Below are 27,328 nucleotides of genomic sequence, written 5' to 3'. Positions count from 1 at the left end.
ACTGCCCGTTCCATGATCTCGCCATCACGGTTGACAACTCCATTGTGTCCTCCTCCCAGAGCGCTAAGAACCTTGGCGTGATCCTGGACAACAAACTGTCGTTCTCAACTAACATCAAGGCGGTGGCCCGTTCCTGTAGGTTCATGCTCTACAACATCCGCAGAGTACGACCCTGCCTCACACAGGAAGCGGCGCAGGTCCTAATCCAGGCACTTGTCATCTCCCGTCTGGATTACTGCAACTCGCTGTTGGCTGGGCTCCCTGCCTGTGCCATTAAACCCCTACAACTCATCCAGAACGCCGCAGCCCGTCTAGTGTTCAACCTTCCCAAGTTCTCTCACGTCACCCCGCTCCTCCGCTCTCTCCACTGGCTTCCAGTTGAAGCTCGCATCCGCTACAAGACCATGGTGCTTGCCTACGGAGCTGTGAGGGGAACGGCACCTCAGTACCTCCAGGCTCTGATCAGGCCCTACACCCAAATAAGGGCACTGCGTTCATCCACCTCTGGCCTGCTCGCCTCCCTACCAATGAGGAAGTACAGTTCCCGCTCAGCTCAGTCAAAACTGTTCGCTGCTCTGGCTCCCCAATGGTGGAACAAACTCCCTCACGACGCCAGGACAGCGGAGTCAATCACCACCTTCCGGAGACACCTGAAACCCCACCTCTTTAAGGAATACCTAGGATAGGATAAAGTAATCCTTCTCACCCCCCTTAAAATATTTAGATGCACTATTGTAAAGTGGTTGTTCCACTGGATGTCATAAGGTGAATGCACCAATTTGTAAGTCGCTCTGGATAAGAGCGTCTGCTAAATGACTTAAATGTAATGTAATATCTCTGCAATCAAATTGCTATCAATAAAATGCAATTGTGTTCGTTGTCTGTCGCTTATGCCTGCCCATACCATAACCCCTCCACCACCACGGGGAACTCTGTTCACAACATTCACATCAGCAAACTGCTCGCCTACATGACCCCATACACGTGGTCTGCGGTTGTGAGGTCGGTTGGATGTACTGCCAAATTAAACGTTGAAGGCACCTTATGGTAGAAAAAACATTCACTTCTCTGGCAACAGTTCTGGTGGACATTCCTGCAGTCAGCATGCCAATTGCACACTCCCTCAAAACTTGAGATATCTGTGGCATTGTGTTGTGTGAAAAAACTGCACATTTTAGAGTGGCCTTTTATTCCTGGGTATTGGGAAAGTTGAGCTTCAGGATAGGGTAATTTAAACTGTCTACAATGTTCTGTATTGAATTAAATATTACCACTACCTTTATAAAACCATCTCTATCTTTATTTCCCAAGCACAATTCAACACAATAATAATTGCTTTTTGTTTTTTAATCATAGGCATCTTAACACAAGGTTAACACCTACCAAACAATTTGTACTTTTTTTAAACACCTGTTGTTACCTCATATCTCATTAGTAATGCCTTGTATGTGTGTATGTATATATATTTATTGTTGTTATTATTTTTTAGGGAAGTCAGTTAATAAGAACAAATTCTTATTGTCAATGACTGCATAGGAATAGTGGGTTAGCTGCCTTGTTCAAGGGCAGAACGACAGATTTTTACCTTGTCAGCTTGAGGATTTGATCTGGCAACATTTTGGTTACTACTCCAATGCTCTAACCACTAGGCTACCTGCCACCCCAGTTAATTAAAGCTTGTTGCACACAGGCCATGTGTAGCCAATATGATTTCTAGGATATTTTTGTCAGGACATTTTCTACCTGCAATGTTTTTATTTGTTGGCTTTTTGTAAGCTGTTTGTAAGTAGTTGGCAATGGCAACTTTTTAGGTTTGTATAATTTTAATTTAGATTTGGGTAAAATTTTGATTAACCACAACAATGATTTTGAGATGCGAAGACATTATAAATTAAACTAAACTTTCACAAAAATGTGTATATGAAAACCATAACTGGCACGCAGATCGGTAGAAATGGTAAGATAAATTGGCATTTCACATGAAAGGTTGCCTACTCCTCCTGTAGCCTATTACCGGCAACGTCAGCAGAGTAATGGCAGAATCTGCAAAAGTGAGAGAATAGTTGGGTCAGGTGAAAAATGTTTTCCTTCTTGTTATCTAGATCTCTGGTGACCTCTTGAGGCATCAAACCTGAAGCTTAAAGTGTCAGACAAGCTCAATCATATAGTTAATTTGATTAAAACACAGGGTATGTCAATACAGTGGGGAGAACAAGTATTTGATACACTGACGATTTTGCAGGTTTTTCTACTTACAAAGCATGTAGAGATCTGTAATTTTGGCCCACTCCTCCATACATACTCCTACATATAGACATTCAGCTCCCTCCAAATATTTTCTATTGGGTTCAGGTCTAGAGACTGGCTAGGCCACTCCAGGACCTTGAGATGCTTCTTACGGAGCCACTCCTTAGTTGCCCTGGCTGTGTGTTTCGGGTCATTGTCATGCTGGAAGACCCAGCCACGACCCATCTTCAATGCTCTTACTGAGGGAAGGAGGTTGTTGGCCAAGATCTCGCGATACATGGCCCCATCCATTCTCCCCTCAATACGGTGCAGTCGTCCTGTCCCCTTTGCAGAAAAGCATCCCCAAAGAATGATGTTTCCACCTCCATGCTTCACGGTTGGGATGGTGTTCTTGGGGTTGTACTCATCCTTCTTCTTCCTCCAAACACGGTGAGTGGAGTTTAGACCAAAAAGCTCAATTTTTGTCTCATCAGACCACATGACCTTCTCCCATTCCTCCTCTGGATCATCCAGATGGTCATTGGCAAACTTCAGACGGGCCTGGACATGCGCTGGCTTGAGCAGAGGGACCTTGCGTGCGCTGCAGGATTTTAATCCATGACGGCGTAGTGTGTTACTAATGGTTTTCTTTGAGACTGTGGTCCCAGCTCTCTTCAGGTCATTGACCAGGTCCTGCCGTGTAGTTCTGGGCTGATCCCTCACCTTCCTCATGATCATTGATGCCCCACAAGGTGAGATCTTGCATGGAGCCCCAGACCGAGGGTGATTGACCGTCAACTTGACCTTCTTCCATTTTCTAATAATTGCGCCAACAGTTGTTGCCTTGTCACCAAGCTGCTTGCCTATTGTCCTGTAGCCCATCCCAGCCTTGTGCAGTTTTATTCCTGATGTCTTTATACAGCTCTGGTCTTGGCCATTGTGGAGAGGTTGGAGTCTGTTTGATTGAGTGTGTGGACAGGTGTCTTTTATACAGGTAACGAGTTCAAACAGGTGCAGATAATACAGGTAGTGAGTGGAGAACAGGAGGGCTTCTTAAAGAAAAACTTACAGGTCTGTGGGAGCTGGAATTATTACTGGTTGGTAGGTGATCAAATACTTATTGTCAGGACCCGGTTACGAACCCGGGTCTCCGGAGTGAGAAACAGCCACTTAACCAACTGAGCCACGAATAGTCGGCAGAACCCAGAAGATGAGGCAGACACAGCAGTACTTGAGACGGTGTATTTAATGAAGTAAAAAGTGAAGTTCAGGAAAACATGTAACTCCACAACCTCAAAAGGAATTCCACAAGAACTAAGGTAATCCTCCAAGACAAAAAGGTAAATCCACAAGGTGGAAGGAATAGCACAAAAAGCCTTAAAAGATACTCAAAAAACAAACAAACAAGAACAAAAAAAACAGAATTCCACAAGAGAGTCCACCGGGATCAACAAGAGTTCACAGAGTACTAGGGCTGGGTGCTAACATACAAACACAGAGCACAGAACTGAGGAAAACAAAGGGTTTAAATACAATCAGGGGAAACGAGGCACAGGTGCAAATAATAATGGGGATCAAGGGAAAACAAAAGGTCAAAAGGCACAATGGGGGCATCTAGTGACCAAAAACCGGAACAACCCTGGCCAAATCCTGACACTTATGTCATGCAATAAAATGCACATTAATTACTTAAAAATTATACAATTTGATTTTCTGGATTTTTGTTTTAGATTCCGTCTCTCACAGTTGAAGTGTACCTACGATAAAAATTACAGACCTCTACATGCTTTGTAAGTAGGTAAACCTGCAAAATCGGCAGTGTATCAAATACTGTATATGGGAAAAGACATGTTCTAAAATTTCTAGCAGTCGATTGGTCGAAAGAACATGGTTGCAAAATCTCTTAATTTATAACAAATGTAAATGGACAGTCAAGTGTAAAGGTTGCATAATTCAAGCTTTTTTGGGATTGATCACAGGCTGGTGTGTGTCTGTCCTCTCAACTCTGCTTATTATTTGGGATAGGGAGATTCTCACTGAGGGGTCTGCACTGTGCTGTTAATCCTCTGCCCCTCCACAGGCCAGAAGAGAAATGGAAAAAGGAAAGAAAAAGATTGAAAGACTGCACATGCTGGAGAAAAGAACTGCTCTCCTGCAAGGGCATCCCCCTCCTCCCAACCACATCTACACACCCCTCCCCTCTGTTTCTTTTGGCTCTCTCCAACCCTCTTGCTTTGTCCTGGGGACTGTACCAATGAGATATGGGGGAGGGGGCGAGTGAGGAAAAGAGGAGAGTGAGAAAGCATGTGGTTGAAAGACGGACAGAGCGGATTAGCGCAGGGCAGGAAAAAGAAAGGAAAGAAAACCGCTTTTTCGTCAACTACTACTTCTGCCTGACAAATTGAGTGTAAAATATGCTGTGGGGAAGGGCTAACCAAGTAGTAAGAACAGACTGAGAGAAGGGAACCTAGAGAACGTCACTGGGATGAGAGATGGCGAGAGAAAGAACAAAACAGATGGGATGAAAAACACACAGGTCCTAACGTGGAATCTTCCAAACCTAACAAACCACTGCTCTACAGTTGGTGCTGGTGCTACCACTGCCTTCCTCCTCTCTCTCTGAATCCCACACAGGGAGGGGTTGCACTCCACACACACGGGACAACAAACAGAGAGAGAGAGTGTATGTGAGCTTGCAAGGAGACAGTGCTGTATCTGTATCCTGGAGTGTGGATTTGTTCTCGGACGCGAGGGGAACAGAGGCTTGCGGGACTGGGGAACCTGCCACTTTGAGACACACACACACACACACACACACACACACACACACACACACACACACACACACACACACACACACACACACACACACACACACACACACACACACACACACACAGTGAGACATGGATACTCCAGGCTAAAGGGGGAGGACGGACTCAGTGTGTGTATGTGTTCAGTAGGGGGGCTCTCTTTCTGCGTTCAGCCCCCGGCAGGCACCGTGAAAGGAAACAAACAAAAGGCCGTGTGACCAAAGCAGTGGCAACGGGACTCTAATGCTGTGAGTACTGACTGAGAGGACCTCTCTCCCTCTTTCTCTTTATCTTTCTCTCTCGTCTATCTCACCTTTCTCAGTGCTGGGAGACGGTCCTTTGAGTTTGTCCTTGTGTGTCAGTGAAAGCTTTTTTAGGCTAAAATATAGCAGGTGGGTTAGCTCACCCACTGCTCACCCACGTCTGCACACACACATACATTCTCTCTCTCTCTGCAGCAAGGCCACCGTGGATGGTCTTCTGTCACTATGGTGGATTTAGTCTTAATGGACAAGTCAGTATTTAACTGCTAGACATGCACTGGCTTGGTGTTGGAATTAGTCACTTTTTTTTACGGAGCGGAACAAGTTGTTTTTAACGTGTGGTTCAGCAGCAGGGATCCCAGCTGAACAATAGACTGATTGCTGTGTCGCTCCCAGTTCACTGAACTGTCATTGAGCGCCATCGGTAATGAGGTGTGTGTGTGTGTGTGTGTGTGTGTGTGTGTGTGTGTGTGTGTGTGTGTGTGTGTGTGTGTGTGTGTGTGTGTGTGTGTGTGTGTGTGTGTGTGTGTGTGTGTGTGTGTGTGTGTGTGTGTGTGTGTGTGTGCGTAACTGTTTGACAGTGAATGTGTGTGCAAGTGCATTTGTACATGTAGCCTACCATTTCCATTTGTGTGTGTGTGTGAGACAAATTGTGTTTGTATGTGTACTATGTGCATGACAGCTTGAGTTGGTATGTACCAACACTCACCCTTTCTCTGTTCAGAAGTCCAAACTCTTAACACCTTCCTGCAGTAACAGGGAAAGTATGTTTTGCTCAACTCAAATGACCATCTCTTTGGGATTGCATTTGGGGTTTGCTTTCATTGCCCCTGCCCTGCACTGAGAAAAGCCTTGCTGTTGGTATATACGACTAGCTGTATCATTGTCCTGAGCCCAGCCGTGCTCTCTAACTAGTCATGCTGCAGGCGGCAGCATTATTGAACTCTGCTTGCAGAGAACGAAGAACTAGGTCATGTTCTCTCCTACTACCATGCATTTTTTGGGACGATCCAGCAGAAACTGGACGGGGATTACCGTTAGCTGTTTTCCAGCATCTCTCTTACATTAAGTCAACTTTAATGAGACCCAAAAAACTCTTCCATCTGTGTTTCTGTCTCTCTCCCTCGTCCCCGAACATTGTTTGATCAGCACACTTTCTAAGCTCTTAAAGAACAAACAACTTTCTCCTCTGTAGCTCTTTGTCAAGCTTGGAGCTCACTCAAGGTTCTTTGTCTGTAGAACTAATTGAGCAAACGTACCACTTCAGTTTGGAGATTTTAGACCCCAGGGTTGAGAAAAAGAGTTGGAGCGGTAACTAACGAAAGTGAAAACACAGAACACTGATGAAGAAATAGGGAGAGAGAGTTGATATGAGGAGAGTGGAAGCTAACAAAAGTGAAAACACTGAAGAAGGAGAGAGGGAGGAAGTGAAAGAGTCGCTGCAAACAGTAGGCTGTGCCAAGCCGTCTGGAGCTACAGTGGTACTTAAACCAAGCCTGCTATTTTGCGTCCCACACTTAGCCTTGACAATTGTTTTGTACAGACAGTAAACCTGCTGGCTCCATAGATGGAGGTGAAAAGGCCCTCACAACCACCTATTGACGTATCACGTGGAACTGACAAGATGCTATTTCTGTAGTTATTTCATTCCAAAACTTTGAGGCTAATACCAAGGACACTAATGAAGCTCTTCAAAATGTAGACCATAGATGTGCGTGGTTGTTTTTTGCCATTTTTCAAGGATGACTTTCCATCCACGCACTGTGAAATTGACTGTTTGACAGAGCCATGTAATTTCCCCATGATTCGAGTCCCTTGTCTGAATGCTGAGTCACATTTGAGTAAGCTTCTGTTGCTAGTGTGTCTAATATGGAGGCCTTTTCCATGATGTGTCTGTTTTGAAGTGGGCTAACAGTGTGGATCGAGGTGCATATTGAACCTAGCCTCGTTTTTCGATCTTGTGACCTGTTTGAAATGATTCACGTCTGTTTGTCAAGCTTAGCCAGCCCACATCATGACCGTCCCCACTTTAGCGGGTTGACCTAGTGGCTATTGGCTGTATGCAATCTATACTATCCATATCCACAGCAGTTCAGCTGCATTAGATGAGGCCCCTCAGCCCTCAACACTGTCAAAGTGGCATAATTGGAATTGTATCACACATATTCAAGGGTAAATTTAACCAAGTGGTAGCCCCAAATTCAAATAAAGCGTACCTCTATTTATCCTATAAATCAACAGCACAAATTTCTGCTCTGAATGGTAAAGGCAGCTTACTACTGATCGGTGTTCTGTTCTGTTGTTGTGTACCATGTTGGGTTTGGTCCTGCACCAGTCCCACTGCACCTGGATTAGTGTATTAACAACTTCTATGCTAACCTGGCTAGAGCTGAGCTGTCTATTGTCTAAAGCGGCTGCTGTGTCTACCACTCCATAGCAATGGGGGAATCTGAAGGGTCTAGGTTTGTTTTGCTCATCGTTACACAAAGACCCCGCCAAACCCAGCGTGTGTGTGTTTAACTGTGTAAACATGCAATACAATTATTTTACACTCGCTCTCGGAGGTCAGTGCTTGGACGCATTGCCCAGCTCGTTTCATAATGACATGTCAATCACAGGGATGGATTGGGGTGCGGATCGGGTTCTGGTGCCTGGAGGATACGGAGCAGATCTCTTCAGGCACAAAGGACAGCGGGGCCATTCAGTTTGATTGTGTTTGTGTGTATCTGTAATCTGTGTGTATGCAATGATGGGGGGAAAACACAGACTGTTGTGATGTGTTTGTCTGTGGTCTGTACACTGTATGAAGGAACACACAAACCATACAATTCACTACATCGTCTAGCAATCAATGGTGGATTGTTAAACATGGTCTCTGCAATAGCAACATTGTGTTAAATCCCCTCTGTGTGTTACATCTTTATATGCTTGTCCTTACAAGGGATTGATTGGGAGATATATAGGCAAGTAGCTTTCAATTAGGAAGAAAACAAGGGCTTGTTTGGACACTAATTGGCATTGAAGTAATGGAACTATTTTATTGTGCTTGCAGCGTAGCTAAGCAATAGATTTTGTCAGTGTTGTAAGGTGTCACATGCCAAAGCAATGGCTTGAGAAAGTGAGGCCACTGGTTTTTGTTTACTACTTAGCTTTCTCAGCTGTAAATTATGCAAAAATGTCATGCAACTCTGTGGAATGTTCCATGAAATTAGAAAAAAATTCCATGTCCCCCCTGCATTCGACAAAAAACGTGTTAGGCCTACAATGTGAATGTATGACACTTGGCCTACAGCATAAAATTATTGCAAGTAACTGATGGTAAAGTAGGCCTACTACTGTATGTATCAATAAGTTTGTCAGGTACAGTGCGCAAATAAAATAATATGTGTTATTTGTCACATGATTCATAAACAGGTGTAGACTAACGGTGAAATGCTTACTTACGGGTCCTTTTCTAACAATGCAGATTTAGATAAAGATAAAAATATGATTTATGATTTTCAATACTGTAAAAAAAAAAATGTATGCTGCGCCACTAAGTTAAGAATAACTAAGAAATCTAAGATGTGTCAAATATATATATCCAGCTCAGGGCTCCAGCTATGCATTTGGTTTGCTAACTTGTTAGTGGCTAGATATCAAGCTTCTTTGTTATAGCAGAGACATTCAATCTCCTCCTGTTGACTAAATTGTTTTGTGCTTGATATTACATTTTTAAAAGTATTATATATTTATTTTTACATAGAGTCCCTTGTGTGTACTTCCAGGAATACTGTATACCCCAGTATGTTACAGAAATGGTATGAAAATCTGCATAACGCCTAACCCTAATGGCTATATACAGGGAGCACCAGTACTGAGTTGATATGCAGGGGTAAGAGGTAATTGAGGTTGCCATGTACAGTGCATTGGGAAAGTATTCAGACCCCTTCCCTTTCTCCACATTTTGTTAGGTTACAGCCTTATTCTAAAATGTATAAAATTATTTTTTCCCCTCATCAATCTACACACACTACCCCACAATGACAAAGCAAAGATGGGTTTTTAGACATTTTTTCAAATGTATTAAAAATAAATAACATACCTTAGTTACATAAGTATTCAGACCCTTTGCTATGAGACTTGAAATTGAGCTCAGGTGCATCCTGTTTCTATTGGACATGATTTGGAAGGGCACACACCTGTCTATATAAGGTCCCACAGTTGACAGGTCATGTCAGAGTAAAAACCAAGCCAGGAATTGTCCCCAGAGCTCCGAGACAGGATTGTGTCAAGACACAGATCTCGGGCAGGGTACCCAAAAATGTCTGCAGCATTGAAGGTCCCCAAGAACACAGTAGCCTCCATCATTCTTTAATGAAATAGTTTGGAACCAATGAGACTCTTCCTAGAGCTGGCCACCCGTCCAAACTGAACAATCGGGGAGAAGGGCCTTGGTCAGGGAGGTGACCAAGAACCCGATGGTCACTCTGACAGAGCTCTAGCATTCCTCTGTGGAGATGGGAGAACATTCCAGAAGGACTACCATCTCTGCAGCACTCTACTAATCAGGCCTTTATGGTAGAGTGGCCAGACGGAAGCCACTCCTCAGTAAAAGGCACATGATAGCCAGCTTGGAGTTTTCCAAAAGGCACCTATAGGAATCTCAGGACATGAGAATCAAGATTCTCTGGTCTGATGGCTTCGGGACAAGTCTCTGCATGTCCTTGAGTGGCCCAGCCAGACCCTGGACTTGAACCTGTTTTGAAAATCTCTGGAGAGACCTGAATATAGCTGTGCAGTGATGCTCCCCATCCAACCAGAGCTTGAGAGGATCTGCCAAGAAGAATGGGAGAAACTCCCTCAAATACATGGTGTGCCAAGCTTGTAGCGTCATACCCAAGAATACTCAAGGCTGTAATCTCTGCCAAAGGTGCTTCAACAAAGTACTAAGTAAAGGGTCTGAATACTTATGTAAATTTGATGTTTCTCTTTTGTTTTTATAAATATGCAAACATTTCTAAAAACCTGTTTTTGCTTTCATTATGTGTGTAGATAGATGAGGGAAAAAATATTTAATACATTTTAGAATAAGAATGTAACATAACAAAATGTGGAAGAATGCATGTGCACACAGTATGCATGTGTGCACATGTTATGTGTGTGTGTGGCCGTATGTAGTGTCTGTGCGTGTAAGTGTTTTGGAGTGTCGTGTCTTTACTATCATTAAATTGAAGACTTAGTTTTTATCAAAGATTCCAGTAATTAGTATTACGCGATTAAACTGAATAATCATGTAACTGTAATTAACTATGAAGTCGGGACACCAAGGAAAGAATTCAGATTACAAAGTTATAATTTCCCAATATAACCCTTCAGGTATTTTCATATCTGATCAATAGTCTTCTGATTAATGATTTATTCCCTTTTTGAGTTTTCCTTCATTAAACTGTCCAAAATCACATTGTGAAATTGTATAAACAGTATCATACTCACTCATTCATCTTATACAACAATTAGGTGTAAACCTCATATCTGGGGCTATTATACAAACAGCGTTATGGTAATGTGGCCACACCGTCTCCCATGAGCTTCCCAAGTTGTGACAAACGGACCAGTTCGTAGCTAGATTCTTCACCGATATTTTACACTTTGTCCGGAACATGAAATTTGTTCGTACCTCAAGTTCTGTAAGGTGGAAGGATTTCCTTTGTCTCCATGAAAAACTACTCTCTATAACTGTGTGTCCATGAGGTCTTCTCAGGAATTTACGACCTCTGACCACAGCAGCCTAGTTGAAGGAGGAAAGGGGGAGGCAGGGAGAGGGGGATGGGGTTCCTATACTCAAAGAGGCCAACGTCATGACAGGAGTGTCTGTGTAAGTATGTGTGAGTGTGTGGGTAGAGTCCAGTGTCTATGCATAGATTCAGTGCAAGAGCATTAGTGCAAAAAAGGGTCAATGCAGGTAGTCTGGGGAGTTATTTGATTAGCTATTTAGCAGTCTTATGGCTTGGGGATAGAAGCTTTTCAGGATCCTGTTGGTTCCAGACTTGAGGCACTGGTACTGCTTGCTGTGCGATAGCAGAGAAAACAGCCTATGGTGTGGGTGGTTGGAGTCTTTGACATTTTTTGGGGCTTTCCGTTGAGACCGTCTGGTATAGAGGTCCTGGATGGCAGGGAACTCGGCCCCAGTGATGTACTAAGCCGTACTCACCACCCGCTGTAGCGCCTTGCAGTCGGATGCCTTGCAGTTGTTGTACCAAGCGGTGACGCAGACAATCAAGATGCTCTCAATAGTGCAGCTGTAGAACTTTTGAGGGCCAAATATTTTCAGCCTCCTGACGGGGAAGAGATGTCATGCCCTCTTCACAATTTTATGGGTGTGTGTGTGGACCATGTTAAATTTCTTAGCGATATGGACACAGAGAAACTTGAAGCTCTCGACCCGCTACACTACAGCCCCATCAATGTGGACGGGGGCGTGCTCGCCCCTCCGTTTCCTGTAGTCCATGATCAACTGCTTAGTCTTGCTTTCGATGAGGGAGAGGTTGTTGTCCTGGCACCACACTGCCACGTCTCTGATCTCCTCCCTATAGGCTGCCTCATCGTCATCAGTGATCAGTCCTACCACCGTCGTGTCATCGGCAAACTTGATGGTGTTGGAGTTGTGCGCAGCCACGCAGTTTTGGGTGAACAGGAGGGGACTAATCACACACCCTTGTGGGTCCCCCGTATTGATGGTAAATGTGGCGGGTGTGTTGTTGCCTACCCTCACCGCCTGGGGGCAGCCCGTCAGGTAGTCCAGTTGCAGAGGGAAGTGTTTAGTCCAATGGTCCGCAGATTGGTGATTAGCTTGGAGGGTACTGTTGTGTTGAATGCTGAGCTGTGGTCAATGAACAGCATTCTTACATACAGTTCAAGTCGGAAGGTTACATACACCTTTGCCAAATACATTTAAACTCAGTTTTTCACAATTCCTGACATTTAATCCTAGTATAAATTCCCTAATTTAGGTCAGTTAGGATCACCACTTTATTTTAAGAATGTAAAATGTCAGGATAATACTAGAGTGATTTATTTCAGCCTTTATTTATTTAATCACATTCCTAGTGGGTCAGAAGTTAGTATTTGGTAGAATTGCCTTTACATTGTTTAACTTGGGTGAAACGTTTCGAGTAGCCTTCCACAAGCTTCCCACAATAAGTTGGGTGAATTTTGGCCCATTCCTCCTGACAGAGCTAGTGTACCTGAGTCAGGTTTGTAGGTCTCCTTGCTCGCACACGCTTTACCAGTACTGCCCACAAATTTTCTATTGAGGTCAGGGCTTTGTGATGGCCACTCCAATACCTTGACTTTATTGTCTTTAAGCCATTTTGCCACAACTTTGTAAGTATGCTTGGGGTCATTGTCAATTTGGAAGACCCATTTGCGACCAAGCTTTAACTTCCTGTGTCATGCAGGTGAAAGAGGACCCAAACGCGACTTAACAGAAACAGAGTTTATTAATGTTCAAAACGGAATAACTGAAATCCTCTAGATTTGTAGAGGGGAAAACAACTGGAGAAGCGGCCACAGACTGCAGGTCGCTTCGGGTAGGCGCAGGCCGTAGTCGACTGAGACACCTGCTCACACGCAGCGTCTGATGAAGGCACAAAACACGACAGGACAGGGTGATACACAATCACGGCAAAAAACACGACAGGACAGGGCGAAACGCAATCACAGCATGGTGAATACAAAACAAGGAACCGACGGCACAGGAACGGAACACAAAGGAATAAATAGGGACTCTAATCAGGGGAAAGGATCGGGAACAGGTGTGGGAAGACTAAATGATGATTAGGGGAATAGGAACAGCTGGGAGCAGGAACGGAACGATAGAGAGAAGAGAGAGCGAGAGAGTGAGAGAGGGAGGGGGAGAGAGAGGGCTAGAAGGAGGGAAAGAACCAAATAAGACCAGCAGAGGGAAACGAATAGAATGGGAAGCACAGGGACAAGACAAGATAATAAATGACAAACATGACAGTACCCCCCACTCACCGAGCGCCTCCTGGCGCTCTCGAGGAGGAACACTGGCGGCAACGGAGGAAATCATAGATCAAACGGTCCAGCACGTCCCGAGAAAGAACCCAACTCCTCTCCTCAGGACCGTAACGAAAAACGATAAAAAGGGAAACTAGGGTACTACTCTAAAAAAAAAATGAGAACTAGGGACAGACTGAGACACAGCAAGGGCAGGGACAAGAACAGGAGAGATGCGATGGCAGGGAACAGACTGAGACCCAGCAAGACCAGGAGCAGAAGCAGAAAAAAATTACCAGACTTCTTCTGCGCGCAGTCTGAACACGCAGCCACGAAACGGCGCGTGTCACGCTCCTGAGTCGGCCACCAAAAGCGCTGGCGAATAGACGCAAGAGTGCCTCGAACACCGGGATGACCAGCTAACTTGGCAGAGTGAGCCCACTGAAGAACAGCCAGACGAGTGGAAACAGGAACGAAAAGGAGGTTACTAGGACAAGCGCGCGGCGACGCAGTGTGCGTGAGTGCTTGCTTAACCTGTCTTTCAATTCCCCAGACTGTCAACCCGACAACACGCCCATAAGGAAGAATCCCCTCGGGATCAGTAGAAGCCACAGAAGAACTAAACAGACGGGATAAGGCATCAGGCTTGGTGTTCTTGCTACCCGGACGGTAAGAAATCACAAACTCGAAACGAGCGAAAAACAACGCCCAACGAGCTTGACGGGCATTAAGTCGTTTGGCAGAACGGATGTACTCAAGGTTCTTATGGTCTGTCCAAACGACAAAAGGAACGGTCGCCCCCTCCAACCACTGTCGCCATTCGCCTAGGGCTAAGCGGATGGCGAGCAGTTCACGGTTACCCACATCATAGTTGCGCTCAGATGGCGACAGGCGATGAGAAAAATAAGCGCACGGATGAACCTTATCGTCAGACTGGAAGCGCTGGGATAGAATGGCTCCCACGCCTACCTCTGAAGCGTCAACCTCGACAATGAATTGTCTAGTGACGTCAGGAGTAACGAGGATAGGAGCGGACGTAAAACGTTCTTTTAGAAGATCAAAAGCTCCCTGGGCGGAACCGGACCACTTAAAACACGTCTTGACAGAAGTAAGAGCTGTGAGAGGGGCAGCAACTTGACCGAAATTACGAATGAAACGCCGATAGAAATTAGCGAAACCTAAAAAGCGCTGCAACTCGACACGTGACCTTGGAACGGGCCAATCACTGACAGCTTGGACCTTAGCGGAATCCATCTGAATGCCTTCAGCGGAAATAACGGAACCGAAAAGTAACGGAGGAGACATGAAAAGAGCACTTCTCAGCCTTTACGTAGAGACAATTCTCTAAAAGGCGCTGTAGAACACGTCGAACGTGCTGAACATGAATCTCGAGTGACGGAGAAAAAATCAGGATATCGTCAAGATAGACAAAAACAAAAATGTTCAGCATGTCTCTCAGAACATCATTAACTAATGCCTGAAAAACAGCTGGCGCATTGGCGAGACCGAACGGCAGAACCCGGTACTCAAAATGCCCTAACGGAGTGTTAAACGCCGTTTTCCACTCGTCCCCCTCTCTGATGCGCACGAGATGGTAAGCGTTACGAAGGTCCAACTTAGTAAAGCACCTGGCTCCCTGCAGAATCTCGAAGGCTGATGACATAAGGGGAAGCGGATAACGATTCTTAACCGTTATGTCATTCAGCCCTCGATAATCCACGCAGGGCGCAGAGTACCGTCCTTCTTCTTAACAAAAAGAACCCCGCCCCGGCCGGAGAAGAAGAAGGCACTATGGTACCGCGTCAAGAGACACAGACAAATAATCCTCGAGAGCCTTACGTTCGGGAGCCGACAGAGAGTATAGTCTACCTCGAGGAGGCGTGGTCCCTGGAAGGAGATCAATACTACAATCATACGACCGGTGAGGAGGAAGGGAGTTGGCTCGGGACCGACTGAAGACCGTGCGCAGATCATGATATTCCTCCGGCACTCCTGTCAAATCGCCAGGTTCCTCCTGAGAAGTAGGGAGAGAAGAAACGGGAGGGATGGCAGACATTAAACACTTCACATGACAAGAAACGTTCCAGGATAGGATAGAATTACTAGACCAATTAATAGAAGGATTATGACATACTAGCCAGGGATGACCCAAAACAACAGGTGTAAACGGTGAACGGAAAATCAAAAAAGAAATAGTCTCACTGTGGTTACCAGATACTGTGAGAGTTAAAGGTAGTGTCTCAAATTTGATACTGGGAAGATGACTACCATCTAAGGCAAACATGGGCGTAGGCTTGTCTAACGGTCTGAAAGGAATGTTATGTTTCCGAACCCATGCTTCGTCCATGAAACAACCCTCAGCCCCAGAGTCAATCAAGGCACTGCATGTAGCACCCGAACCGGTCCAGCGTAGATGGACCGACATAGTAGTACAAGATCTAGATGAAGGGACCTGAGTAGTAGCGCTCACCAGTAGCCCTCCGCTTACTGATGGGCTCTGGCCTCTTACTGGACATGAATTAACAAAATGTCCAGCAACTCCGCAATAGAGGCACAGGCGGTTGGTGATCCTCCGTTCCTCTCCTTAGTCGAGATGCGAATCCCTCCCAGCTGCATGGGCTCAGTCTCAAAGCCAGCGGAGGGAGATGGTTGCGATGCGGAGCAGGGAAACACCGTTGATGCGAGCTCTCTTCCACGAGCCCGGTGACGAAGATCTACCCGTCGTTCTATGCGGATGGCGAGAGCAATCAAAGAGTCCACATCTGAAGGAACCTCCCGGGAGAGAATCTCATCCTTAACCACTGCGTGGAGTCCCTCCAGAAAACGAGCGAGCAGCGCCGGCCTCGTTCCACTCACTAGAGGCAGCAAGAGTGCGAAACTCAATGGAATAATCCGTTATGGACCGTTCACCTTGGCATAAGGAAGCCAGGGCCCTAGAAGCCTCCCCACCAAAAACTGAACGGTCAAAAACCCGAATCATCTCCTCTTTAAAGTTCTGGAATTTGTTAGAGCAATCAGCCCTTGCCTCCCAGATAGCTGTGCCCCATTCTCGAGCCCGGCCAGTAAGGAGTGAAATGACGTAAGCAACTCGAGCTCTCTCTAGAGTATGTGTTGGGTTGGAGAGAGAACACAATCTCACACTGCGTGAGAAAGGAGCGGCACTCAGTGGGCTGCCCGGAGTAGCAAGGTGGGTTATTAACCCTAGGTTCTGGAGGCTCGGCAGGCCAGGAAGTAACAGGTGGCACGAGACGTAGACTCTGGAACTGTCCAGAGAGGTCGGAAACCTGAGCGGCCAGGTTCTCCACGGCATGGCGAGCAGCAGACAATTCCTGCTCGTGTCTGCCGAGCATGGCTCCTTGGATCTTGACGGCAGTGTAAACAGCGTCTGAAGTCGCTGGGTCCATTCCTTGGTCGGTTCCTTCTGTCATGCAGGTGAAAGAGGACCCAAACGCGACTTAACAGAAACAGAGTTTATTAATGTTCAAAACGGAATAACTGAAATCCTCTAGATTTGTAGAGGGGAAAACAACTGGAGAAGCGGCCACAGACTGCAGGTCGCTTCGGGTAGGCGCAGGCCGTAGTCGACTGAGACACCTGCTCACACGCAGCGTCTGATGAAGGCACAAAACACGACAGGACAGGGTGATACACAATCACGGCAAAAAACACGACAGGACAGGGCGAAACGCAATCACAGCATGGTGAATACAAAACAAGGAACCGACGGCACAGGAACGGAACACAAAGGAATAAATAGGGACTCTAATCAGGGGAAAGGATCGGGAACAGGTGTGGGAAGACTAAATGATGATTAGGGGAATAGGAACAGCTGGGAGCAGGAACGGAACGATAGAGAGAAGAGAGAGCGAGAGAGTGAGAGAGGGAGGGGGAGAGAGAGGGCTAGAAGGAGGGAAAGAACCAAATAAGACCAGCAGAGGGAAACGAATAGAATGGGAAGCACAGGGACAAGACAAGATAATAAATGACAAACATGACATCCTGACTGATGTCTTGAGATGTTGCTTCAATATATCCCCATAATTTTCCTCCCTCATGAAGCCATCTATTTTGTGAAGTGCACCAGTCCTCCTGCAGCAAAGCACCCCCACAACATGATGCTGCCACCCCCGTGCTTCATGTTGGGATTGCAAGCCTCCCCCTTCTTCCTCAAAACATAACGATGGTCATTATGGCCATACAGTTCTATTTTTTGTTTCATCAGACCAGAGGACACTTCTCCAAAAAGTATGATCTTTGTCCCCACGTGCAGTTGCAAACCGTAGTCTGACTTTTTTAATGGGTTATGTTGATATCGGACTCGTTTTACCGTGGATATAGATACTTTTGTACCTGTTTCATCCAGTATTTTCACAAGGTTCTTTGATGTTCTGGGATTATTTTGCACTTTTCACATCAAAGTACGCTCATCTCTCGGAGACAGAACGCGTCTCCTTCCTGAGCGGTATGACGGCTGCGGGGTCCCATGGTGTTTATACTTGCGTGCTATTGTTTGTACAGATAAACATGGCACCTTCAGGCATTTCGAAATTGCTCCCAAGGATGAACCAGACTTGTGGATGTCTACAAATTTTTTTCCTGAGGTCTTGGCTGATTTCTTTTGATTTTCCCATGATATCAAGCAAAGAGGCACTGAGACCTTGAAAGACCTTGAAATACATCCACAGGTACACCTCCAATTGACTCAAATGATGTCAATTAGCCTATCAGAAGCTTCTAAAGCTATCATTTTTTGGAATTTTCCAAGTTGTTTAAAGGCACGGTCAACTTAGTGTATGTAAACTTCTGACCCACTGGAATTGTGATACAGTGAATTATAAGTTAAATAATCTGTCAGTAAACAACAACAAAAAAATACTTGTCATGCACAAAGTAGATGTCTTAACCAACTTGCCAAAACTATAGTTTGTTAACAAGAAATTTGGTTGAAAGTGGTTGAAAAACGAGTTTTAAAGACTCCAACCTAAGTGTTTGTAAACTTCGGACTTCAACTGTAGGTTTTCCTTTTGTCCAGGTGGGTAAGGGCAGTATGGAGTACAATCAAGATTGGGCGGGCGATTGCTATTGGGCGATAGTAATTTAGGCAGGTTACCTTGTGTTCTTGGGATACGGGGACAATGGTGGTCTGCATGAAACGAGTTGGTATTACCAGTGAATTCCATTAGCGCTGGCTAATCGGCCGGTTATGGGCTCATTTTCAGCTGGCTACATTTTCCACTTCATATTAAATAGTCTACTTTTCATTTAAGTTTCAATTTGATAGTCCGTCGAGCCCTCTCCCTCTAGAATGAACTATATGCACCTTCTAGGGATCTATTGAGAGGATAGGCGCCTGTCAGTCACGAAGTGAGCGATGACAGGGAAATGCAGCAGAGAAGAAGAGGCCAAGTGAGAGGTTTCACTCTGTACAAAATTAACCCAGTGCTTTTTTGTGGGCTTATTTGGACCTAAGCTTGTCACCTGCTTTCTGCCTTTAAGACGACTCCCATTGTTAGGGCGGTGACAAGCATCTCATCATTATATACAGATCTCTGGTTGCAGTAGAATTTCTTTAAACGGAGGGAATTTGCACATCCCATGTAATGTAAGTGGTAATGATGAGTCGAAATCCACAACCTAATTTTTGTTTTCTGACACTTTTATTTTCCGTGTTTCACATAGCCAGCCACACCGAATCGTGGCGCATAAAAGGCTATTTACTGCATGTTGATAACTTAACAGCAAGTGTTGACTAGTTTATAAATTGTGTTGAACTGACTGAATAAAGTTCATATCCTATATCCCTTTGCCATTAATAAATAATATGGTATCGCATCGGGACAAGTAAACCAAAGGATTTCCTAGGTTTCCTTTCCTAAGATGTCGGGGCTTGCCAAACAGTGACGCTAAAGTGAGTGACTCTCGTCAGTCAGTGTAGCCTACTGAATCTGTGAGAGAGCCATTCATTTGGCTTCCTAATTTGCATAGGCTACTGGTATGTCACTGCTTTTTTTGCGGTTATCTGCAATTAAATTATGAGAACATTCGGTGAAGATGCTGGAGCATCATTGCAGTAACAATAGGTAGCGGAGAGCCTCATTCTGGTCCAAATATGATAATTAGGGCCCTCACGGAATTTATCAATATACTAAATGTATTGAACAGAATGCATCAGTGAATCGTATTTCCTGAAACTTTCTGAAAAGGCAACGAGAATGCCCCTGTGTGTGTGCGGTGCGCATGTCTACCACTTTGTGTAGCCGTTAGCGATGATGCTAATGAAAACGGTCTTCTGGTAGATTGAAAGACTTTCCCAAAAGAACTTCTCAATTCAAGGTTAACTACAAAGTAACCTATATTTACCTGGCAGAATGATATCGTGATTATTTGCATCAATCAAGTGGGTATTTGTTTTACAAACTCTACTTTCGCTGCAAAACCACCGCTAAACAACAGCTAGGGTAACTACACTCAAAAATATAAATTTCTCAGATTTTTCACAAACCTTAAAAAGGGTCTCGTGGTTTAGGCATTGTTGTGGGCTTAGAACATCCAATGTAATGTTTCTATTTAAAAAGTGTGATTTTGAGAGAGAACTTTAAAGAACTGGGGCAAACGGAAACCTGGAAAAACAAAACCTTTAATTTATTTTTCAAGATAATGTGGGCTATTTACGTCATTTTTTTCTTCATTTTTATTAAATACATATTTTGAAGAACAAACATTGTGGCAATTAATATCTTGCAGTTAAACTGAAAGTAAGACTTTAATCTCAAGAGACGATGGGTTAAAATGTAAACTATCTTGAGGCTAAAGTCTTATTTACAGTGTTTAAATTGGTTTGTTCTCTTACTTAGAAAATAGTCATAGTCATATAGGCCTAGACCTAGACAATATCCAAAACAACAGTACACTGAATTCATACATTTTCAGTTATTTAAATTGCCTTTTTATACAATACCATTTTGCACTAATTCTTTTGACTCATCACATATGCTGCTGCTACTACTTATTGTCTACCCTGTTGGGACTTTTCCCCTGCCTGTATGTGCATGTCTGCCTCATGTCTGCCTCAGTTGCCTCTGCGCTGGTGCCCTGTGCATATAGTCAAGTTATCAGCAAACTTAATGATGCTGTTGGAGTCGTGCTTGGCCGTGCAGTCATGAGTGAACAGGGAGTACATTGTGTTGTCCTCATTATTATTATTATTTTTTCTCTGCATTGTTGGGAGGGGCCGTAAGTATTTCACTTAGTCTACACCTATTGTTTACGAAGCATGTGACAAATAACATGATTTTATTTGAATATCACAACGATATGTCATGACTGTCCTGTGAGGATCCAAATAGATCAGATCAGATTTGCAATGAATAACTTCAACCAGACCCCATCTCACCTGCAAAGGGGGAGGGTTGAACTTGAACCTCGCATCCTGTTGTAAATCAAGAGGAAAAGATTCAAGTCTCCCTCGCCAATGTTCACCAGAGGAATGTCCTTTGTTTCAAGAGACTTTTCCCACCGAAACACTAACATGTTCAAAAGTGAATACTGGAACAATATAATAATATTATAATAAATAACATAGAACGTTAGAAATGGTCAGAGGCGAACTATAGAACGAATGTAATTTTGTTTATTTTGTGATGCCATTACATTTTTTATAAAGGAAATACTGTAATGTGGAAAGGATCCCCCACTACATGTGTGAAGTGTCCATCCTATGCATTGTGCATGTAATATGAAAAATTATTGGGGATGAGGGATGGGATTTTAGGAGCCATAAGAGATAATTGTTTTACATAAAATTTGCAGAGTGATAAGTCACGCCCCTGAGTGAAGTCAGACCGTGTCAGCCTAACGGAACCGCCCTTTCGATGAAACTGTATAAATTGATGGGTTAAGAATTAACATATCAGACCAGAAAAGCATGAAGCTGCAGCTGCATGCTTAAAGTGGTTTGAACTCTGAATCTCAACATGAGGCAGAGACGTTATACTCACCTCCTGGACAATCACTGGTACGGCTGATAAGCTGTCCTAAGTAAAGTATCTTAGAAAGCGAATTTAGGTGGGACCATTCTACTACTCTGCTCAAACCATCGTATTACGCTACAATCATCACTCTACTAGGTACCATCAACCTGGCTGGCTATCTTATCTTCGAATAAGCATCTTCAAGAGGGAATGGGAGGAAAATAAACTCTGCATGACAAGTCACCAAATACCTGACAACAGTATGAGACTTGAGTGGCGGTTTGTGTGCCACAGGGTGGCGGTTCGTGTGCAAAGTATATGATTACTGCAAGTGAGAGTAGTTTCTAAATGTACCGAAGTATTATGTCTCTGTCCCTCTCTGCCCCCCTCTCCATCTCTTTTGTAACAAGCAGCTATGTTTTGCCATTCCGCTAGCGATCTGTTTTTAACGTATTAAGTGTGTATGTTTATCCTGTGTTAACATTTAATTAACTAGTAAATAACTGATTTAAACCCATTTGTGTAGTACTGAATCATAAGTAAGGCTTGGGTTTTTGTAGATGCAACGAGGTTACGACTGTTCAGAATGATGATATGATACGAGGTTATGATTAATAAGTTGACTCTTTATAGGTGTGGTAAAGACCTTTTTAGACTTTAATTCGGGAGATGTTAACTCTTTTTAAAGAACCGCTCCCTTGGTGCCCCACATCCTAATGAGTTAATTGTTACATGATTCATTTAATTGGGTAACAATTAAACATAGTTGATTAGATAAATAACAGTCTTCAGATTAATGTTAAAGTCAAGTCACAAATATTTTCTAATCTGGGAGGTAAACTTGATAAAGTATTAAATAATTTTGCTGTGTATTTCAAATGGAATCAAGGCAATAAATAAAGGTTAAATATAAAAAATCAATTTGAATGTAACGGTGGCCATCAAAATAGAGGTCCTTTGGAGCTCAGACGCACCTGGCTGGCTACTTTTTCTATTTGGCTGGCTGCTCTATATACTGGTATTCCGTCTGGCCCCGCAGCCTTGCGAATGTTAATCTGTTTAAAGGACTTACTCATATCGGGCTTAGTCATCCGGAACAGCTAATGCTCTCATGGATGTTTCAGTGTTGCGAGCATAGAAGGCATTTAGGTCGTCTGGTAGGTTTGTGTCGCATGGCATCTCACAGCCGGGTTTCCCTTTGTAATCCGTGATAGTTTGCAAGCCCTGCCACATCTGTCGAGCATCAGAGCCTGCATAGTAGGATTCTCAGTCCTGTGTTGACGCTTTGCCTGTTTGATGGCTCGTCAGAGGTTGTAGCGGGATTTCTTATAAGCGTCCAAATTGGTGTCCCACTCCTTGAAAGTGGAAGCTCTATCCTTTAGCTTAATGCGGATGTAGCCTGTAATCCATTACTTCTGTTTGGGGTATATACATACATTCACTGTGGGGACAATGTCGTTGATGCACTTATTGAAGCCGGTGAATGATGAGTAGGGTCTTAGTGCCAGCATCGGTTTGTGGTGGTAAATAGATAACTCTCTTGGCAAATAGTATGACATGCAGCATATGAGGTATTCTAACTTGGGCAAGCAAAAACTCAAGACTTCCTTAACATTTGAGGTCGTACACCAGCTGTTGTTAAAGAGACACACCCCTCCGCCCTTCATCTTACTTGATTTTGCCGTCCGGTCTTGACAATGTGCTCACAGCCAGATCAGGGTCGTAATTCACTAGGAACCAAATAGAAGTGAACGGACCAAAATGGGGAGGGGCTATCTGAACTTGTCCAATAAGAAATGCTTGTTTTCGGCTGCAAAACGTTTTGCTACAGTGTGCGCTAGCACATACCTCTGCACTTCAGACATCGTTTGCCACTAACTTCATGAATAGGGTGCATAAATCATCACACACCTTTCAAAACGTTTTAACCCTTCTACTCAAAAAGGAGTGATATTAGATATCTGCAACCTGTTAAACGTTATGATCTTGTAGCTAGAAAGTAGCAACTAATGTTAGCTAGCACTGTTCAACCCACTAACTTCATGACAGCTTGTTAATGGTGCAGGGTGCATTGTCTAGTATGCACCTGTAATAAGAAGTTATGCACACTGTATATGTAATCACTATGTTGGTAGGTTAATTTCAGTCAATAATTTGGAATATATAGGTACAAGTAGCCTATCCAGCCAGTGCATTTGTGGCACTTCATGTATGTCAGTTGTGGACGGCTGGCTTGGGACTCTAAGCTTTTCTGTTGTCATCCACAACAACCTCGTTCAGGTCTTACGTTCATCTTCTCTGTGTCGTACAGTAGGATAAGTTGAGAGAAGTGCGAGAAGGGAAAAAAGGATTGGGGTTAAAATGTACAGGGCTCGTATTTACAAAGCGTAGGAGTGCTGATCTAGGATATGTTCCCACCTGTTCGTATAATCATATTCATTATGATCTAAAATGGACTCCTACTTTCAGAAGCTTTGTGAATAGGAGCACTGGGCTGTGTTTAATTGTCAGGGGCTGTGAGGGATGGTGTTCTAGCTTGAAAGAAGGGGGGTTAGAGAAAGGTTAAAGGATTATTTAAACAGAATTTTCTGTCATTTGTCCACATCTACGCCCTTCTGCCATTTGACCCAAAACACCAAGAGCTACCATATGCGTCTCATAATTTCTCATTCCCTCTCCCTCTTTCCCTTTCTCTCTGTATTCCAGTTGTCCCTCGCGGATGAACAAAGTGATGTGACACGGAATGGCTTTGAGTCCAAGGAGCTGCAGTATTTGGTCCAGATCTACTGCCAGGTATGACCGAGTAATCATCTGGGTGCTGTGCTATGCTGCGGTGTCCTCAATCAGTGCTTTCTCATATAGAGTACCAGTCAAAAGTTTGGACACACCTACTCATTTTTATTTGTTTTTATTTGTACTATTTTCTACATTGTAGAATAATACTGAAGACATCAAAACTATGAAATAACATATATGGAATCACATAGTAACCAAAAAAGTGTTAAACAAATGAACATATATTTTACACTGTTCAGAGGACACTGTGTGAATCAGGCCTTCCTGGTCGAATTGCTGCAAAGAAACCACGACTTAAGGGCACCAATAATAAGAAGATACTTGCTTGTGCCATGAAACACGTGCAATGGACATTAGACCGGTGGAAGTCTGTCCTTTGGTCTGATGAGTCCAAATTTGAGATTTTTGGTTCCAACAGTCGTGTCTTTCTGAGACGCAGAGTAGGTGAACAGATGATCTCACCATGTGTGGTTCCCACTGAAGCATGGAGGAGCAGGTGTGGGGGTGCTTTGCTGGTGACACTGTCAGGGATTTATTTAGAATTCAAGGCACGCTTAACCAGCATGACTACCATCATTTGTTTTTCAACAAGACAATGACCCAACACACCTCCAGGCTGTGTAAGGGCTATTTGACCAAGAAGGAGACTGGTGGAATGCTGCATCAGATGACCTGGGCTCCACATTCACCAGACCTCAATCCAATTGAGATTGTTTGTGATGAGTTGGACTGCTGAGTGAAGGAATTGTCACAAACAAGTGCTCAGCATATGTGGGAACTGCCAGAGTGTGCAAAGCTGTCATTAAGGCAAGGGTTGCTACTTTTGATTTAACACTTTTTTGGTTACTACATGATTTCATATGTGCTATTTCATAGTTTTGATGTCTTCACTATTATTCTACAATGTAGAAAATAATACAAATAAAGAAAAACCCTTGAATGTCTAGGTGTGTCCAAACTTTTGGTACACACACACATACTCTATCTCACATTTGCATACGCACGCACTCTCACTTGCATGCACACTCTCACAAATACACACAGTCACATGAAAAGCCTTTGTCTTTGGAATCTTGTCACACACCAAATGAATGTCCAATGTGTTAGCTAGTAGGTGATTGGCTCATTTTCAGTCATTTCTGAAAACCCATTTGGTCATGATTAAAATTGTGGGAACAGTGAAGCTGAAACAACCAAACAACTAAATAGAAGGGTCTCGTGGGAAAGGAGAGCGACACTGAAATCACACCAATTGGCCTCATCCATGATGCTCATGAGGTGTTGAGTAGCAACAAAACACAACTTGGAGAAGATATCTGGCATACCATCCGTGCCTTCAAATCTTTTCCTCAACTTGGCAGTTGTGCTACCCTCTCATCAGAGACCTAGTGAGGCAAGTCATGTGTGCCCGGTGCTGACCGAGGGCATGTACCAAATGGAAACCTATTCCCTATCTATATAGGGAATAGGGTGCCATTTGGGACATTACCTGAGGCTTACATCACAACTGTATTTTCCTGTCACTTTTTGATCCAGCACCCTCTTCTTCAGATTAAAAAAAGCCTTGCTTTGTCATGTGCCAGCCGGCCTCTGATGTATTTACCCCAAAGATGTATCATCAGTTAAATTAACGTATGGAGGTATCGACTTCTCGTGTTGTACTCCAGAAATAGCTTAAGCAAATTGATAACTTCATCAATGGATTCCAAAATTAGCTATCCAGGGCAGGCCAGCACAGTTCAAGCGGGTGAGCTAGATATGGTGGACGATTTAGGAGCTGTTCCATTCTGTCGAGCATGATGCCTGTTGGATTTACTCGCAATACCAATAAAACATGCAAAGTTATTACCCCGCTGCAGTTTACATGCTCTTAGGTTGGAGTCATTAACTTCTTGGATATAGGGGGCGCTCTTTTAATTTATGGATAAAAAAACATTCCCGTTTTAAACAAGATATTTTGTCACGAAAAGATGCTCGACTATGCATATAATTGACAGCTTTGGAAAGAAAACACGCTGACGTTTCCAAAACTGGAAAATACTTATTTTCCACCATAATTTGCAAATAAATTCATAAAAAATCCTACAATGTAATTTTCTGGATTTCTTTTCTAATTTTGTCTGTCATAGTTGAAGTGTACCAATGATGAACATTACAGGCCTCATCTTTTTAAGTGGGAGAACTTGCACAATTGGTGGCTCACTAAATACTTTTTTGCCCCACTGTATATCCACAGTAAAACGAGTCTTAAATCGACATAACCTGAAAGGCCGCTCACCAAGGAAGAAGCCACTGCTCCAAAACCGCCATGAAAAAGCCAGACTACGGTTTGCAAATGCACATGGGGACAAAGATCGTACTTTTTTGAGAAATGTCCTCTGGTCTGATGAAACAAAAATAGAACCGTTTTGTTATGCAGGTGAGTGAGGACCCAAAAGCGACTTAACAGAAACTGAGTTTATTTAAGTCCAAACAGAAATAACAGAAATCCTCTAGTTGTAGAGGGGAATTGCAGGATAAGCGGCAACAGACTGCAGGTCCCTTCGGGTAGGCGCGGGCCGTAGCTGACAGAGACACCTGCTCACACGCAGCATCTGATGAAAAGGCAAAACACGACAGGACGGAACAAGAACACAGCAAACAGCAAACAAGGATAAGCGGCAACAGACTGCAGGTCCCTTCGGGTAGGCGCGGGCCGTAGCCGACAGAGACACCTGCTCACACGCAGCATCTGATGAAAAGGCAAAACACGACAGGACGGAACAAGAACACAGCAAACAGCAAACAAGAATCCGACAAGGACAGAGGCAGAAACCGAGAGAGAAATAGAGACCTAATCAGAGGGCAAAATAGGGGACAGGTGTGAAAGAGTAAACGAGGTCGTTAGGAGAATGAGGAACAGCTGGAAGCAGGAACGGAACGATAGAGAGAGAGAGGGATAGAGAGAGGGAAAGAAACCTAATAAGACCAGCAGGGGGAAACAAATAGAAGAGAAAGCACAGGGACAAGACATGACAATATATGACAATACATGACACGTTTGGCCATGATGACCATCGTTATGTTTGGAGGGAAAAGGGGAGGCTTGCAAGCCGAAGAACACCATCCCAACCGTGAAGCACGGGGTGACAGCATCATGTTGTGGGGGTGCTTTGCTGCAGGAGGGTCTGGTTCACTTGACAAAATAGATGGCATCATGAGGGAGGAAAATGATGTAGATATATTGAAGCAACATCTCAAGACATCAGTCAGGAAGTTA

At 44.0% G+C, this 27,328-nt stretch overlaps 1 protein-coding gene across 5 annotated transcripts in view; it reads left to right on the top strand.

Annotated features, from left to right (window-relative positions):
* The window catches only part of LOC124012096 (rho GTPase-activating protein 32-like), a 243,911-nt gene that overhangs the window by 157,277 nt on the left and 59,306 nt on the right, over positions 1-27,328 (top strand). For 4 of the 5 annotated variants that reach the window (XM_046325532.1, XM_046325523.1, XM_046325514.1 and 1 more), the window contains exon 6: positions 23,980-24,066. In XM_046325532.1, the coding sequence (XP_046181488.1) occupies positions 23,980-24,066 (87 nt within the window). Of the gene's footprint in view, positions 1-4,530; positions 5,288-23,979; positions 24,067-27,328 lie in introns of those variants that run through there. The other variant, XM_046325542.1, reaches the window with a different exon arrangement.

Source organism: Oncorhynchus gorbuscha, linkage group LG02 (genome assembly GCF_021184085.1).
Source record: "Oncorhynchus gorbuscha isolate QuinsamMale2020 ecotype Even-year linkage group LG02, OgorEven_v1.0, whole genome shotgun sequence".
Classification (NCBI taxonomy): domain Eukaryota; kingdom Metazoa; phylum Chordata; class Actinopteri; order Salmoniformes; family Salmonidae; genus Oncorhynchus; species Oncorhynchus gorbuscha.
The sequence above is the reverse complement of the archived record's forward strand: the minus strand, read 5'-3'. Positions and strand labels throughout refer to the sequence as shown.